This window comes from Polypterus senegalus, chromosome 1 (assembly GCF_016835505.1).
Source record: "Polypterus senegalus isolate Bchr_013 chromosome 1, ASM1683550v1, whole genome shotgun sequence".
Taxonomy (NCBI): domain Eukaryota; kingdom Metazoa; phylum Chordata; class Cladistia; order Polypteriformes; family Polypteridae; genus Polypterus; species Polypterus senegalus.
The window spans coordinates 163,610,551-163,625,917 of NC_053154.1; the positions used below are offsets into that span (position 1 = coordinate 163,610,551).

Here is a 15,367-nt window from a genome sequence, read left to right on the forward strand (position 1 = left end):
GACACAGGGAGAGCATGCAAACTCCACACAGGGAGGACCCGGAAAGTGAACTCAGGTCTCCTTATTGCAAGGCATAACATTAAACAGTATCACTTTAAAAAGTACTTTTCTGCTTCAATGTTTGTAGTACTAGGGTGTTGCACCGTGTTAGCCATTATGAATGTCATGAAAGCCAAGCAAAATGACCCCTTTTATTGGCTAACTAAAAAGAGAAAATATGCAAGCTTTCGAGGCAACTCGGGCCCCTTCTTCAGGCAAGATGTAATCAATGCCTCAATGTTTGAAATTAAAAAATGACTGTAAACGAAATTTCATTGTAGGGTTTTACTACACAGTAAATAAAAAACAAACAAAAAAAAATAACAATTGGTTAAGGTGTGGAATACTTTTTTTATGCACTGTATATCTGGGTGACACGTGTGTATCCAAGGTGATTTACAAGGCCAGGCTCTCATTTATAAAACTTTGTGGGGATTCAACTGTGAAAATATGCACGTATGAAACAGAAAATTTGTGCACTCAAAAATAAAACCAGATTTATAAAACCTGGCATGTGCACATTCATATGCAATTTAGCTTTACGATTCATAATCATCTTGTATTAATGCATGAGTGCACCGCAAACTCTTTGCAGTCGCCACCCTTATATAACCAAATATGCAAATTAACCTCATTAATATGCAATCACAATGGTGCAGACCTTTATTGGCTGATAGAGCAGCCACTCACACAGAAGTTCTTCTCACTAAATTACAGGTACTCAAAGCACCTTTACTGGATTTCATAAGCACGAGTGTCACCAATAAGCACAAATGTATTGAACAGCAGTATGTTACTGCTGCTGTGGGTATTGCGAGCTCTACCAATAAATAAATAAATACATAAAAAACAGGCCTGATCTCTGGCAACAAAGTGTATCAATTGTCATCAGCAGTATGTGTGTAACGGGAGGTGGGAAAGCACATTTATACTCTCTGATTTTGATCTGCAAATGGCAACTGTAATTACTAAAGTGTCACAACAAAGCACGTTCCCAGCAAAGTACCAATTCTAAGTCAATAGACATCTAACAATCAGTAGCCCCAAGGTTTTCATATTAATATAGTGTACCAGAAATGGTGCCATTGAGTGCTTGTTTCCTTGGAAAACTTAAAGCAGTGGGAACTGAAGTACTAGGTGTAGTGTTATGCATGGAATTAGAATTTGGAAGGATTCACAATATAAATCAATATCAATGTAATAAGCAATATAACATAACACCACTCTTTCCACCCAGCAAGCGCGGTCTCCTTTCTCCTTTACAGATACAAACAACATTGTATTTCTTAAACTTTTAGCAGTAAACTGGAGTACACAGATACAGGGAAAATGTGCAAACTCCATGCAGACACTAACTGGCCAGAGATCTGAATGCAGCATTTCAACTGTGAGCCATTGGTGCTTCAAATTTAACACATCCATCATTTTTTAAACATACTCAATGGAATTTACTGATGCAGAGTCTGCAGTTAATCCCAACACCACTGGCCACAGGGCAGGACCAAACTATCGTGAGGATGCCAGCCGAGCACCTTCATGGACCTCATCACTGATTAACATGAACCATAACCTTTATGATGTGGGATGAAAACCGGGTACCGGGTGAATAATCCAGAGTGTACTCCATGAAGCAGTGGCATAACAGTGCTAATCACAACCTTATAAAATTAATATTTTTGGCAGCACTTTTATAAATCATAGCAAAAGTTAATGTGTCATTGACATTTTAGTTTATTTTCATTTGTTATGTTACCTGATTTTAACAAAGATAAGTGATCTTGGCAAAATATGAATGTTATTTTTCCTTTTCATTAAACAAAATCAGGGTTTTAATGAACAATTACGTCTTCATACTTGACTATAGTGGATCAAAAAAGCATTACAAATCTTTCAGTTTTTATGAATTTCACGGAACACATCCTACTTAATATCACAATTCTGTAAATTGTAAAACTAAACAGAAATTAAAAGATTTCCCAAATCAGTTTTACATTATTGCGTGAATAACAAAGAATGAGAGCTAGCAATCAAACACGACCAATTTAAAATGAAAGCCAGCTACAAAGTTTTTAATAAAAGTACACTGACCAAGAAAACAAACTATTAAGAGTAGAACATCTTACAATATTACAAAATGACAGCTAATAAATAAATGTGTACATTTTATCCTTGCTAATGTATGGTTTGTTTAAGACCTACCTGATGCATTATGGGTAATTTTATTACATGTAACAATAATTAAATGCAGAGTTATGGACAACTGAGCCATGCCATTATGTCTACCTTCTCTCTAATTACACCGAGGTATGTATAAACTTACAAACTATACATCTGCAGTTTTAGAATCAGAATAGCCTACTGTATATAAACATAAATACAACTCTCCCCTGGATGAGCAGATGAAATGTGTGGTATAGAAACATATTGAACAACTGTGTAGATATACAGAATGAGCTGCAGCACCAAGATTTCAAAACGTTTTCAATGTACTGAATCCCTATTAGAACTATCTATTGTAGACATAAGGAAATTAAGAGTGGTGGTGGTGGTGGCAGTGATCCAACTATAAAATGGAGATCTATGCACAGGCAGTCTTCTACTGTAGCTCCCAATGGCAATGATGAAATAAACATGCTGCATGGTGCACCAGAGTGCTAGGATAGGCTCGGGCATCATTCACCATTGTAAAGGACAGAGCATGTCATAAAGAAAACAGATGGAAGTGGTCCGTTTTAAAAGAATACAGAATTTACCAAAACAAGATAGGCAGTAATTAAAAACTTCAAAAAAATGTACGAAAACTCTTGAATAGAGACAAGCTTAAGGAAAAAACAATGGGCACAGCAGACACAGCAGTGGATACTTTCTGGTGATTTCCACAAATTGTAAGTCTTTAGTCCATTTCATTTAATTAGAAAGTCAGCTGCTAAGTTATCTCCCAAACTCCAACCTGAAGGAAGTAATAAAACTTTAGAGTGTACTTTACTTTTTCAGATTGGTTGGTTCCTCCATATCTCACTGTTGTCCTTCTGACAGGTACATCTGGAGCAATGGAGGGCTTGTCATGTTAGCAAGTCAGTGAACAGGAGTGAGAGTAGAATGTGACATCATCCCATTAACGTTGTAGCAGATTCCAGTAACAACTATGCAGAACAACTTCAAGAGCAGCAGTGAGTATTTTGAATATGCCATTTTAACAGTAAAAAACTGCATTTGGGGAGTCTGCTGTTTATTCAGAGTTGCTTGTGCCTGATCACTTTGAGCACATTTTGCGCATATGCAAAGTTAATAACACATTTTGATGAGTGCTAAGGTATTCATTCCAAAAAAAACTCACCAATTCCAAATTTGCAGAGGGCATTCTAAGTATTTTTTGAGATCCAAAAGACCCTAAACTACCACTCCAAGTTACACTATTTAGTAAATTGCTCCACATAACTAGTTATTTTGTCTGATGCTTTTTCCCCTTACATCCTTGTTAAATAAATAATTATAAGCGAACAACTAGCAAACTTATTTTTCCATATTCTTTCACAATTATAAATATAATATGCCTGCTGCTTTTAAAATCTCTGATCCACCCTTATGGAATTAAGTCTTGCACCTCTTCTGCATTTTTTTTTTTTTTTGCATTTTTACATCCTTGTAGTGAAAAGACCAAAACTGCATAGGATTTCTGATGTGACCTCAAAGATGCACAATTTGTATTGACTTGTTCTTTACACAGCAAGCTATACAACCTATTTCATTAGTCCTTCCACTTTCTATTGATCCTGGATGGTAATGGGTTCAGCGGGTTTTCCAAATATAATTTCTATAAACAATCCCTGCCCCTATCTTTATATTTCACATCCTATATTTAAAACATTGTATTTAGCTACATTAACCTTCAGCCCAAACCTTCAGCAATCTTAGACTGGGTCCATCTGCAGAAGTGCAGCAGAGGTCCTGCTGTGCTATAGTAGTGGGTTCTTCATACGTGGGCAATTCCTACAATTACTTGAACAAAGTATATTGGGTTAAAATGCCTTCTTCTTTCCTTATATCATGAAAGGACTTCATGGTAAGCGTGAATATTTCTTCGGATGGCCATAGTAGCTCTTCTGACTACCTTTTAAATAAAAATTTATGGTAGCCGTCCAGTTTACTGTATCATATATGTTTTAATTAAGCCAAGTGCTGCCTAAAATTGTTAAACATATTCAAGTCTCCAAAACAAGGGAGCTTCTTGGTCCAGCATGAACCTTTGCATGTACCTTAAGGTGACCTTTCTCTGTGAATCTTTTGCCACAGTCAATACAACAATAGGGCTTCTCCCCTGTGTGAACCCTCTCATGTTTCTGAAGACGATACTTAACAGAGAATGTTTTTCCACACTGGGCACAGCAATATGGCTTTTCTCCAGTGTGAATTCTCATATGTGTCTGTAGACTACAATTTTGTGTGAATCTTTTGCCACACTCAGTGCAAAAGTATGGCTTTTCTCCAGTGTGAATTTTCCTATGTCTCTGAAGAGGGCTTTTCCCTAAGAATCCTTTTCCACATTCTGTACAGGTGTACGGTTTTTCTCCACTGTGAATTCTCTTGTGCGTTTGAAGATGGCTGCCACTTTTGAATCTCTTGCCACATTCAGAACAAGAATACGGTTTTTCTCCAGTGTGAATTCTCTTGTGAATCATAAGGTGACTTGCACTTTTGAATGCCTTGCCACATTCTGTACAGCAATGAGATTTAATTCCATTGTGTATTCTCTTGTGCTTATGAAGCTTCAATCTATCCGTGAACAACTTGCCACACTCTATACAACAATATGGCTTTTCTCCTGTGTGTGTAGTTTTGTGACTCTGCAGATGACTTAATCTAGTGAATCGCTTACCACATTCAGAGCACCAGTATGGCTTTTCTCCAGTATGAATCCTCTTGTGAGTCTGAAGATCACACTTCCATCGAAATCTCTTTCCACACTCAACACAAGAATATGGCTTCTCATCTGTGTGAATTCGTTGATGATGGTCACAGTGTGACCTTTGTTTAAACCCCTTCCCACAGACATGGCAGAAATGAAGAATGGCAGTAGTCTGGATGCGCTGAGGGGTAACAGCGTATAAACTCATAATCTTATCTACTGGCAGAGGCCGCCATTGTAAAGAAGGGTTTTCCATGCTCACAGGCCCTAAAGAAGCATTTGCATTTAGTGCGGAGATCTCTTGCAATCTCTGCTGGAGTTTACCATGGAGATAGGCATAGCCTAATGAAGACCAAGACGGGCCAGATTTCTCCATTGCATAAGCTGTAAAAATAAAATTAAATAGATTAGTAGGTCACAAGAGTTAATTACATTTAAAAACAGTACTTAAAATAACCCTGTATGGGGCAAGAACACAAAATGGCCGTTGAGAATGATAAACTAGAAAAAAAAAAAAATAAAGAGTTAAACCTGCTGTAGTAATTTGCTGTTGTTAGATTACTAGACCAGTGAAACACAGGATAACTGAAGTACCAGTGCTCCCCTAACACTGATATTAGTGAATATGCAGTCTAGGAATCTTGATTACCTCCCCAGAAATCCAGGCACTGGTTTTGGAAGGGTAGGGGAAGGGATGGTTTATGGGTAAATTGATTGTGAAATCCAGGCTTTAAGTGAATCGAGTTAGTTTATTTAATCACTGTGAATTTTTCAAAAAGGGCACACTGCAACTGATTTTTCTATGGTGTGTATTTTATTTATTATTGTGCGGTGCTCCCATTCATATTCTTGTGTTCATTATAACAACTGGCTGCCCAAAAGACCCTCAAAAATCGGGAACCATCTTTTTATTTGTCACACAATATTATTCAGTTAAGGTGGAAGCTTCCGTCAGTGACTAAAGAGTAATGAGCTCTTAGCAACTGTAGTCCTTAAATATAAAATGCCACCCATTTAAAACTTGTTGGACAATGTAAACCTGATGCTGACTTTAGCTGATATGTATCTCTTTTTCCCCCAACGCAAAAGCATTTATGAAACTCTCATCCCTTTAAATAATTTAGCATAAAATGCTAAGAAAACAACATTATTCTGATCTCCTTATTTTAATAATAATAATTTTAATTATTGTAACACATTAAGTTATTAATTAAAATTTATGAATTAAAAAAATGTATAGTCCTTTTTTTTGTGGCCATGCCTTTTTCAAATATGAATTTCAAATTTATATGTATGCCTTTTTTCTGGGTATGCTTACATTGTAATTCAGTTAAAAACGTGTATTTATTTCTTTTTGTTGTGATATTACTGTATATTGTTTATTTGTTGCTACTATTATACTATTTTTTACTAAATTATTACACTAAATTATAAACTGATCTAAGAGAGGGTACACCAAGTACTTTTTCAGTTATACAGAAAATGAATGAAATATTTATGATGTTTATATCAGATTAACTGGCAACACTAAATTGGCCCTTTATGAGAGAGTGCTTAAGGCTGAATATTAGTGTGCCTGGGACTCGCTTCTTCCTTATACTCAGTGATGCTGGGATAGGCTCGGGCCTTCTACAAATTCTGTATTGAATAAGTCAGCATGAAAAATTAAAGAATGACTGAATAAAATGATGTTCCTGTAACAAATACCAAACACGCAGCCAAAGCTATTAGGGCTGACGTAGATGATTTGGCAAGTGTATCAGAGGGCAGTGTTGAAAAAGCTGGAAATTTTCTCAACAGATGACAGACACCCATTACACGTGGAGCATAACTTCAGTAAATCAGCCAATTTAAAATCCCCCAATAAATCACTCCAGAAATTCCCTTCTTTCCAGTGCCATACACTGCTGGTCAAAACTTTAAAATACCTCAGTTTTTCTTAAAATCTGAAATACAATAAATAGCTTAAAATGGTAAAAAGGATGCAGTAAACTGCCAGAGGTTTAAATTTAAAGTGTAGGTTAGTAAAAACTGAAAAGGGAAATTTCAGAATATTACAAATGGGCCTTCTTCAGGGAACAGTTAATAGGTTACAATATACAGATGTTCTGTTGCAATAAAAGTGAATTAAGCCTTGCAACTTAAAGCAAACAATTTGCACAGGTGTCTCAACTTCTGTTGATTACTTATAAAACTATCTGTCATAAAGAAGATTTAGAACAGACTGTAGTACTACACCCTCTGAAGTACTGCTTGGACAATAATAGTTGTAAATTCCAACGATAATGGCAAGAAAATGGCAATTAACAACTGAAATGAGACAGAGAATTATTATTACCCTTAAAAATGTGTAGGCCTTCCATTTAGAGAAATTGCAAAAAAAAAAATAAATAAATAAAAAATTATAGTGTCAGTGAGTACAGTGATGTCTTACACAATCCAAAGGCAACAGAATAGGGTCTTAAAAATACCAAGCTGTGGAAAACTGCAGGAAAAAAGCCTTATGAAACGACGAATCAAAATTTATAAACTTCGGTTTATCATTCATAGTGTTTACACTGTTGAGTTGGTGAAGGGAAGTGTGATAATATGGGGTTCTTTTGCTGAAGGCAGAGTTGGTGACTTACACAGAGTGACTGGCATTCTGATTCAAAACGGTTACCACAGTTTTATCAACAAAAGGTGGGTTATTTGGTGAATCAAAAATTTGAATAAAATTTTGCACACTTAACGATTCCTTTACTTTTTTTGCCATTGCTTATTTGTTCTATGCTTTGATTTCATGAAACATTAGGACATTAAAGTGCTGCATTTCCATTAAAACTGAGGTGTTCGAAAACTTTTGACCAGTAGTGTACATCTATTTAATAAATAATATTAAAGCAGAATTTTCATTATGTATCCAGTAACCACTTATGGTAAAAGATATACTATCAAACTGCTAGAAGTAGTTGGCAGAGAATCAGTTTTCAAATTGTATAAATATTTTAGAAATTTTCTATAAGATTTAACCTGTCTTGTCTCTTTTTGATTTATTTCATTTCTGCCTGTTCTTGGATGTAAATGAGAAGGCAAATATGTTTCCTTATGTAAAATTACTAAATAAAAATCTTGAACATTGAATTTTCTTCAAGCATATCTCCAACTAAATAAGGGACAAAATAAAATCACCTATAAGAATAAGATATAACAGGAAACACTGAACTTAGGGAAAACATGCAATACCAATGTGATAAATCCTTCAAGTTGGGCATCTAAACTGTGGTGAGGTGGTAAAGATACCCATTGTGCCTCCCACAAAACATTTTGATAGGGATTAATTTATTTGCAGCTTTTTTGTGCAGGCTTTATAATTAAATGATACATTCAAATGTACTGTACTTTTAACAATTAAACTGGAAGATAAAAGTTATACATCTACAGTTAAAAAGATCATTAAACGATATAACCACCAACTTTACATTAAGATATAGTGGAAAGTGCATTTTCTTTATGCCAATATGCTAACATAGTTCCTCCAACTTAGTGAGTTAAAGGTCCAACACCTTACATGTTTCCATTAAACTGGCATATGAAAATAATGTATGAGCATAACAGTATAAAATGTATGCAAAAATGAGAAATAAACACTTTAACATATAGTTATAAAAGTGGAAAACAAGTGAATAGAAAGCTATTGAAAAGTAAATAAATTAATACATGCACCACTGATGTGGAATATATTTATTTTTAGCATCAGTATACCTTCATTTAAAACAAACTTAAAACCTCTGAGAATCATAACTGGACTGCTCAGTCCTTTCTCATTACTGATACGACAAACTTACTGTTTTCCTTTTGTCTGACAGATTCTTGGTCTTCGTTCTTGGATGTGTCCTCCTCAGTCAACATGTTCTCAGGTTGTGGAGACCCAGCACCACAATGCTTTGCAAACACCACTTGTGCTGGAGAGGACCCTAAATTTACAACTTCTTGCACTTCAGGGCATTTGCATTCTGTTACTGGTTTATCGAGCTGCTGAACAGAGGCAAACCCTTGCTCAGATTCCTCTTTTTTAATGTGGACACTGTTCTGCTCGCAGACCTCTTTAATTCTGACACACTGTAATTCAGAGAAATGTTCTGTTGTTTGTGTCCACTGCTCATCACTGAGTTCTTCTTTAATTATGATGTTTTGCTGATCTTCCTTAATTAATGTATAATTTTCTTCACACACTTCCTGCCCCAATGGGGAATACTCCTGCTCACAACTCTCTTGTTTAATGATAATGGAGTAAGAGTTAAATGTTTCCTCATAGTTACCAAGTTCTTTCTCATTTTGCTCCTCCTTAATACAGACAGGCTTTTGCTTCCTAGTTTCCTCTTCAGAAAGCACACTGTCCAATGGATGACTCGTATCCACTCTGTGAATATATTTCTCTTTCAAAGCCTCTTCTTTATGTTTGCTGCCCAATTTTATAATCTCTTTGAAAGACATTTTGGGTTCCTTTTCCATGTCAGTCATTGAATTGTGGGACTTGTTACTACCCTTATTTAGTCTGTGCAGGAAAAAGCAAAACTAACATTACTCATATAATAAATACATTTTCAATATTTATTTTATATGACACCTTCTACAGTAAGCATGATAACAAAATGCATGGCAGAATTTAGTACTACAATACAATGAATGAACTTAATAGAGAAGCACATGTAAAAGGAACTCCAATCAAAAGGAAAGCAGGTAGTGTGGTAGTGGCTAAGGCACATCAGCTTAAACCACAATGCTGGCTCATTCCCTGAGTCTGAGTAAGTCACTCAATCTGTCTGAGCTCCAATTGTTAAAAATAAATGTAAACAGCTGCAATGTGTTCTGGTCTTGTAAGTCACCTTAGATAAAGAATTCAGTCAAAATATATAACAAAATGGGTAAAATCAAAAGAAAACTTTTTTTCCCCCCAGAGATGGACAGGATGACCATAAAACTAAATGAATGTCAGCATTGATAAGCACAGATGGGCTTTGAGTCCTGAGCCTGCACAAATGGGTAAAAACATCAGTAAGATCTTACTTATGCCAAAATTCCAGCATATAGTTTTGATTTCTTCTCATTTAATGGAAATATTATAGGGGGTTACATTGATTAATCATCAGACGGAACTCAATGAAAAAGTTTTAGGGTAATTTTGTTGTTCAAAACATATTTTAAAAAGTCATTACCTATTTTTAAGTATTTTCATGTAGAAAATAATGAATGAGAGTGTCCGTCTCTTCCAGGTGAACACTATACAGTACTATGATTTTTAAAAGTATCAAAATATTGATAGGTGTCAATCTTAACATTTTAAAAATTGATTCAACACTCTTTTTTCATGTTATCGCTTCTATAACCTACATTACAAATGCTCTTCCAGTTTGCTCTGGTTTTTGACAGCTGAGCCTTGTAGGTCACCAATAAGCATGGCTAGATTTGATGCCCCACTTCCTATAGTATCTAATGTCTAAATTATGGAAACATTAATTGGTATAAGTATACAAACTGTTTCATTTTAAGCAGGGATGTTGCATTTGTGGTTTTACTGCAGGTTAAAATGTTTTTTATAGTCAGTGAAACTTAATGCAAAAGACAGGGTCTGCAATTATTTTTACCTATGGGCCAGTTTACAACACACTTTAGCGCTAGGGCTCTGTCACTTTTTCGATTTTTAAACCCTTGCTGCAAAGTGTGCTATCATAGCACATTGTTTTCTTTAATTTTTCTAGATGTCCATCCATCCATTATCCAACCCGCTATATCCTAACTACAGAGTCACAGCGGTCTGCTGGAGCCAATCCCAGCCAACACAGGGCACAAGGCAGGAAACAAACCCCGGGCAGGGCGCCAGCCCACCACAGTGCAGGCACACACACACACACTCCAAGCACGCACTAGGGATAATTTAGGATCGCCAATGCACCAAACCTGCATGTCTTTGGACTGTTTGAGGAAACCGGAGCACCCGGACGAAACCCACGCAGACACGGGGAGAACATGCAAACTCCACGCAGGGAGGACCCGGGAAATGAACCTGGGTCTCCTAACAGTGAGGAAGCAGCACTACCCACTGCCCCACCGTGCCGCCCTTTTCTATATGCGATTTTGAAATTATACTTTATTACATTTACTATAAAATGTAAAGCACTATAACATTCAGTGCTCATTTGCATAAACAGTGGCACTACTCTTCTGTGTGCTCATACAGTGCACCTTGTCTACTACAGGAGAAACTGAATTGTGAGATGGCAAATAAAAGTGAAAGTTGATTGGATTAGGCTAGCAACGCCGGGCACTTCATTGATAGGATCTACGTGAATGTAGCAGTGTGGTGCATTTCATTTGAGTTGTGTCACGAAAAGTTCTGCTCAGCACAGACCTATCTGTTGCAGTTTCTTCATATTGTTGGAAAAATCGGTTCAAATTGCAAGTCAGCCAAAATAAGATAATGACTGTGGGTGGAAAGGAAGTGTAGTTTTTTGATGGGCCGTAATGCCCATTAAGGTTAATGCCACGGCTATTGACTACTACTGTGGTTAATTCCTATACTTTAATGATTAAAATTTCTTTTACTTGTTTTAAACTTTTTTTATCGTGTTACATTATATAGTTAATTGGGTATCGAAAATGGTATTGAATTTCAGTATGTAGTATCGTATCGAAGTTTGAAATTTTGGTATAATGACACCCTTACGCTATACAATTTAGTTATTAGCCAACTGCACAAGGCTTCTGTACTTTGTAAACTATAAGCTTCTAATAATATATAAAGTATTTCATATATTATATTATATAAAGTATTTCAAATCCCTTTGGAGAAACTCCATAATTCCAGCACTGTGTTTGTACTCGTCAAACTAAAAACTGTTCTTACTGCTGGACTGCTTCAATAGTTTTTAACTCTGCCGAATTAATTTGTGAACTTCACCACAACCATTGAGCCTCTTTGAATTTGTTTTTGAAGGGTTCTGGGGCCATGTTTTGAGCGTATTAGTTTTGTATTTTAACTCTGGAGTAAAGTGTGCCAACATTTGCTGTTAAATACAAAGACCTCTCAAAATGTCAACTTTCAAATTAATTTTACTCTTACTAAGTGAACTTTTACTTAAGACTTCAATGTGCTATACACTAATTACATACAGTGTATTAGTCAATCAAATACAACATAAATGCAGAGTGAAATGTTGAAATATAAAAAGAGAAATATCATGCACTACACGCATATATACTGATGGTAAAAAAGAAACAAAATATATTCTGGAATGAGAAAACTTTAATTACAACCATTGTACTTGCACAAAAAGATTTCAATTTGTTTTAGATCCTCTGACCAAAAAAATACAACATATGCAGTGAGGCACTACAACTTGCCAAACACACAAAAGCTAAATTAAATACAGTTTTACCCAATGAGATCCAAGTGGAAAATTGTTTCATCAGGTCATCTTTAAAAGACACTTAATTCCAAGCTTGGCAGGCATGTAATGTGCTAGTGTTGCCAGACACTACGGATCTGGCTGCTCCACTGTTTCCCAACTCCAGGCATATTTTCAGCAGATTGATAGGACTGATTACTGTCCAAGATCTGGTGCCCTTGAGTGACCACACCAGTGCAGGACTGACATATCAGACTGGTCCAATTGAGAGATCATTTCAGCTGTCTTCCATACTGTTGCTGAAAATGCAGGCAGCCACCAATGTCAGAACAGAAAGGGAGATGTTCCATACACCCCTACAGCAGGAGAAAACCAGGCCACATGCACCTACTGATGTCAAAAATGTTTTGAGAAATGCTGGTATACTGGTGCTGTGTTGGCCGGCATTCTTGTCTGTAATCCAATAGGATGTTTGAAATGTCATGGATCGCAAGCATCCAGAGATGTGGCACCGTGCCTGTAAAACGGCTAGTAACTTGGTCAAGCTCATCTGCAGGAATGGGATAACAACATATGGCTACAAATTCAGAAGCACGCTGGCTCTATGCTATAGAGACATCAAGCAGTGGTGCCTGCAAGAAACTCAGACAAGATATTAAAGGAGTGCAACTCAACTGTTGTTAGTTCACAGCTGTAACTGATTTTCAGTTTTTGTTGTTGCATTGTGTTGTTTTCTTATTCTCTTTTTTAATTGTTATTTCAAGAAGGAAAGTTTAAGTTTCCATCTGAAAACTACTTTTGCATCTCCTCTTTCTCTCCCATCAGTAATTACTTACTTATACATAAACAGAATACCAGTTGTTTTTTAAGTCCAGATTCCAACTATCTGACATCAGCTTTATGCAGATATGAGACATGCTGTAAGCAAATGGAGATGATTATACTGAAAACAAAACATCAAATTATCATTCTTCATTTTTAAGATGCAGCTCGCCTATTCAGGGCAGGTTTGTGGGTCAGCCAGTGACTATCACAGGGCACTGGGCACAAAGCAGGAACAACACCTAGACAGGACAGCAGCTCATCTCAGGATAAACACACAAGGGACAACACTGATTCACCTAACTTGCATTTCTTTGAACTGCGGAAGGAAACTGGACCACAAGGATGAAAACCCACACAGACACAAGGATAACATGCAAACCACACACAAGAAAGCACTCAGGACATGAACTGTGGTCTCCTTGTTGTGCAGCAGCAGCGCAACCATGCACTATTAAACATCCAAAAAAAAAAATACTTTTATCACCTTATTCAGTTTGCTGCCTGGCTGTGCCATTGGTAAGCAAGCTGACTGTCATTTGAAATAAACATTCATGTAAAAATACTTTCTTTTAACCTTGTACTACTATAAACACATTCATTTTCCAAGTGTCTTTACTCAAGATACACCACAGATTTAAATTAGTTGCTGTCATGTTCAGTCCCAGAGTCCACTGTGAATGCACGTTTTTGTCCACCTTCCTTAATTAAGTGAGCTGTTATTAATCCAGAAATCACAAAATTAAGTTTGTGGTAAGCATAATATTTTACATGGGCATAATTTTGTATTTTTTTTTATTAAATCTTAGTTAAGATTTTTCACTGTAATATATATATGTGACAAAAATTACCCTATGAACACCAGCAAGATTTTTTTATTCTCATTATTACAAACACAATTACATTAGAAGAACTGTGACAAGAACAGCCCATTCAGTCTTATAAGCTTGTACATTCTATTCACCTAGATTGTCGAAAATAATATCAAATCAAGATTTGAAGTTCCTTAAAGTCCTATCAACCACACTACCTGCCAATTTATTCCATGTATCCATGGTTCTTTGCATGAAGAAATACTTTCTAATATTTCTACAAAATCTCCCTTACCAATTTTCTAGTGTCTCCCCGCGTACTTGTTGCAGTTGAGCGTTTAATACTATGGCAAACGTACACAAATGGATATGTTTCTTATATTTGTAAATCTTGCACTACTATGCTTTTCAGGATACAGAATAACAAAAGAACAAAAAGGCCAAACCATTAAACAATGAGATCGATTACAAGGGTGGAACAGAGACTGCCCCACAGTGGATCCGCAGGACTGAACTTAAGAACAACTACATTTTGGGGCTGTTTTCATTAAATTGGTGGAAAGTGGGCGTGCATTTAATTTTAATGATTTCATTGGAATGTTTACGTGATATCGTCTGCATTCCAATTTTAAAAAATATTTCAAGTCAGGCGTTTGAACCTGCAGAACTATCCCCCTGAAAGGCTACGTCACTGATCGGTTTAAAACTGCAGTTAATTAAGAATCTGCTTTGTTACGGTAAAGTTTATTTATTTTTCTGACATACAGAACATTAAAAGTCAGAGCCGCAACGATAATGTGACATTGCAAAAGACGGAACAAATCTGGCCGTCGGCACTGCAAACGCTTTCATATTCCGCTAGATAAAGATAATTGCATTTATGGTAGAAGAGACGTGTCATACTTAGCATTCCTAGCGAGGCCGCGGTCCCGCAAGCAGTCCGCAAAGTGCAGGGCGGAGCGCAGGACACCTGCACGGCTTATTGTCGGAGCCAGCAAATCGCACCGCTTCCACGTGGACTGTCCAGGCCTCCGCCCAAAGATGCACCGCAAACTCGGGAAATGCCTGTAGAAACCCGAGCGCTTTCAACACGCACTAAAATCCTCCTCACGTCTCCACCCTGGTTGCAGCTCCACACTTGCGCAGTCACTGAGTAGCCAAAACACTACAGTTCCCATGCGCCTTTGCTGCCTACTAGTCAGCAGTGCCTCATAATGCGACATCAGGTACTCCATCACCCGTAACGTTTCGTCTGTAATCCCCTATTTTATGACTTTTTTCCATAACGGTAAGATCTTTCGGATTCTGCGAGAAGATGCTTGTCGGACGACGAAATGACAACCACTTAAGCAAACCACATTCCAAATCCATCTGTCGTGTCAATACACAACTGAAAAGGG

At 36.7% G+C, this 15,367-nt stretch overlaps 1 protein-coding gene across 2 annotated transcripts; it reads right to left on the reverse strand.

Moving 5' to 3' along the window:
- Positions 1–322: 322 nt before the first annotated feature.
- Positions 323–15,096, reverse strand: LOC120534337 (zinc finger protein 436-like). 2 transcript variants are annotated; one of them, XM_039761855.1, is made up of 3 exons: positions 14,871–15,096; positions 8,773–9,482; positions 323–5,329 (listed from the first exon to the last, which is right to left on the reverse strand). In XM_039761855.1, exons 2-3 carry the CDS (start codon positions 9,446–9,448, stop codon positions 4,242–4,244), a joined length of 1,764 nt encoding a protein of 587 aa, XP_039617789.1. In that variant the 5' UTR covers positions 9,449–9,482; positions 14,871–15,096; the 3' UTR covers positions 323–4,241. The 2 variants fall into 2 exon arrangements, with proteins under 2 accessions (XP_039617789.1, XP_039617798.1); XM_039761864.1 differs by lacking the exon at positions 14,871–15,096 and adding an exon at positions 12,364–13,983.
- Between the last annotated feature and the right edge of the window lie 271 nt (positions 15,097–15,367).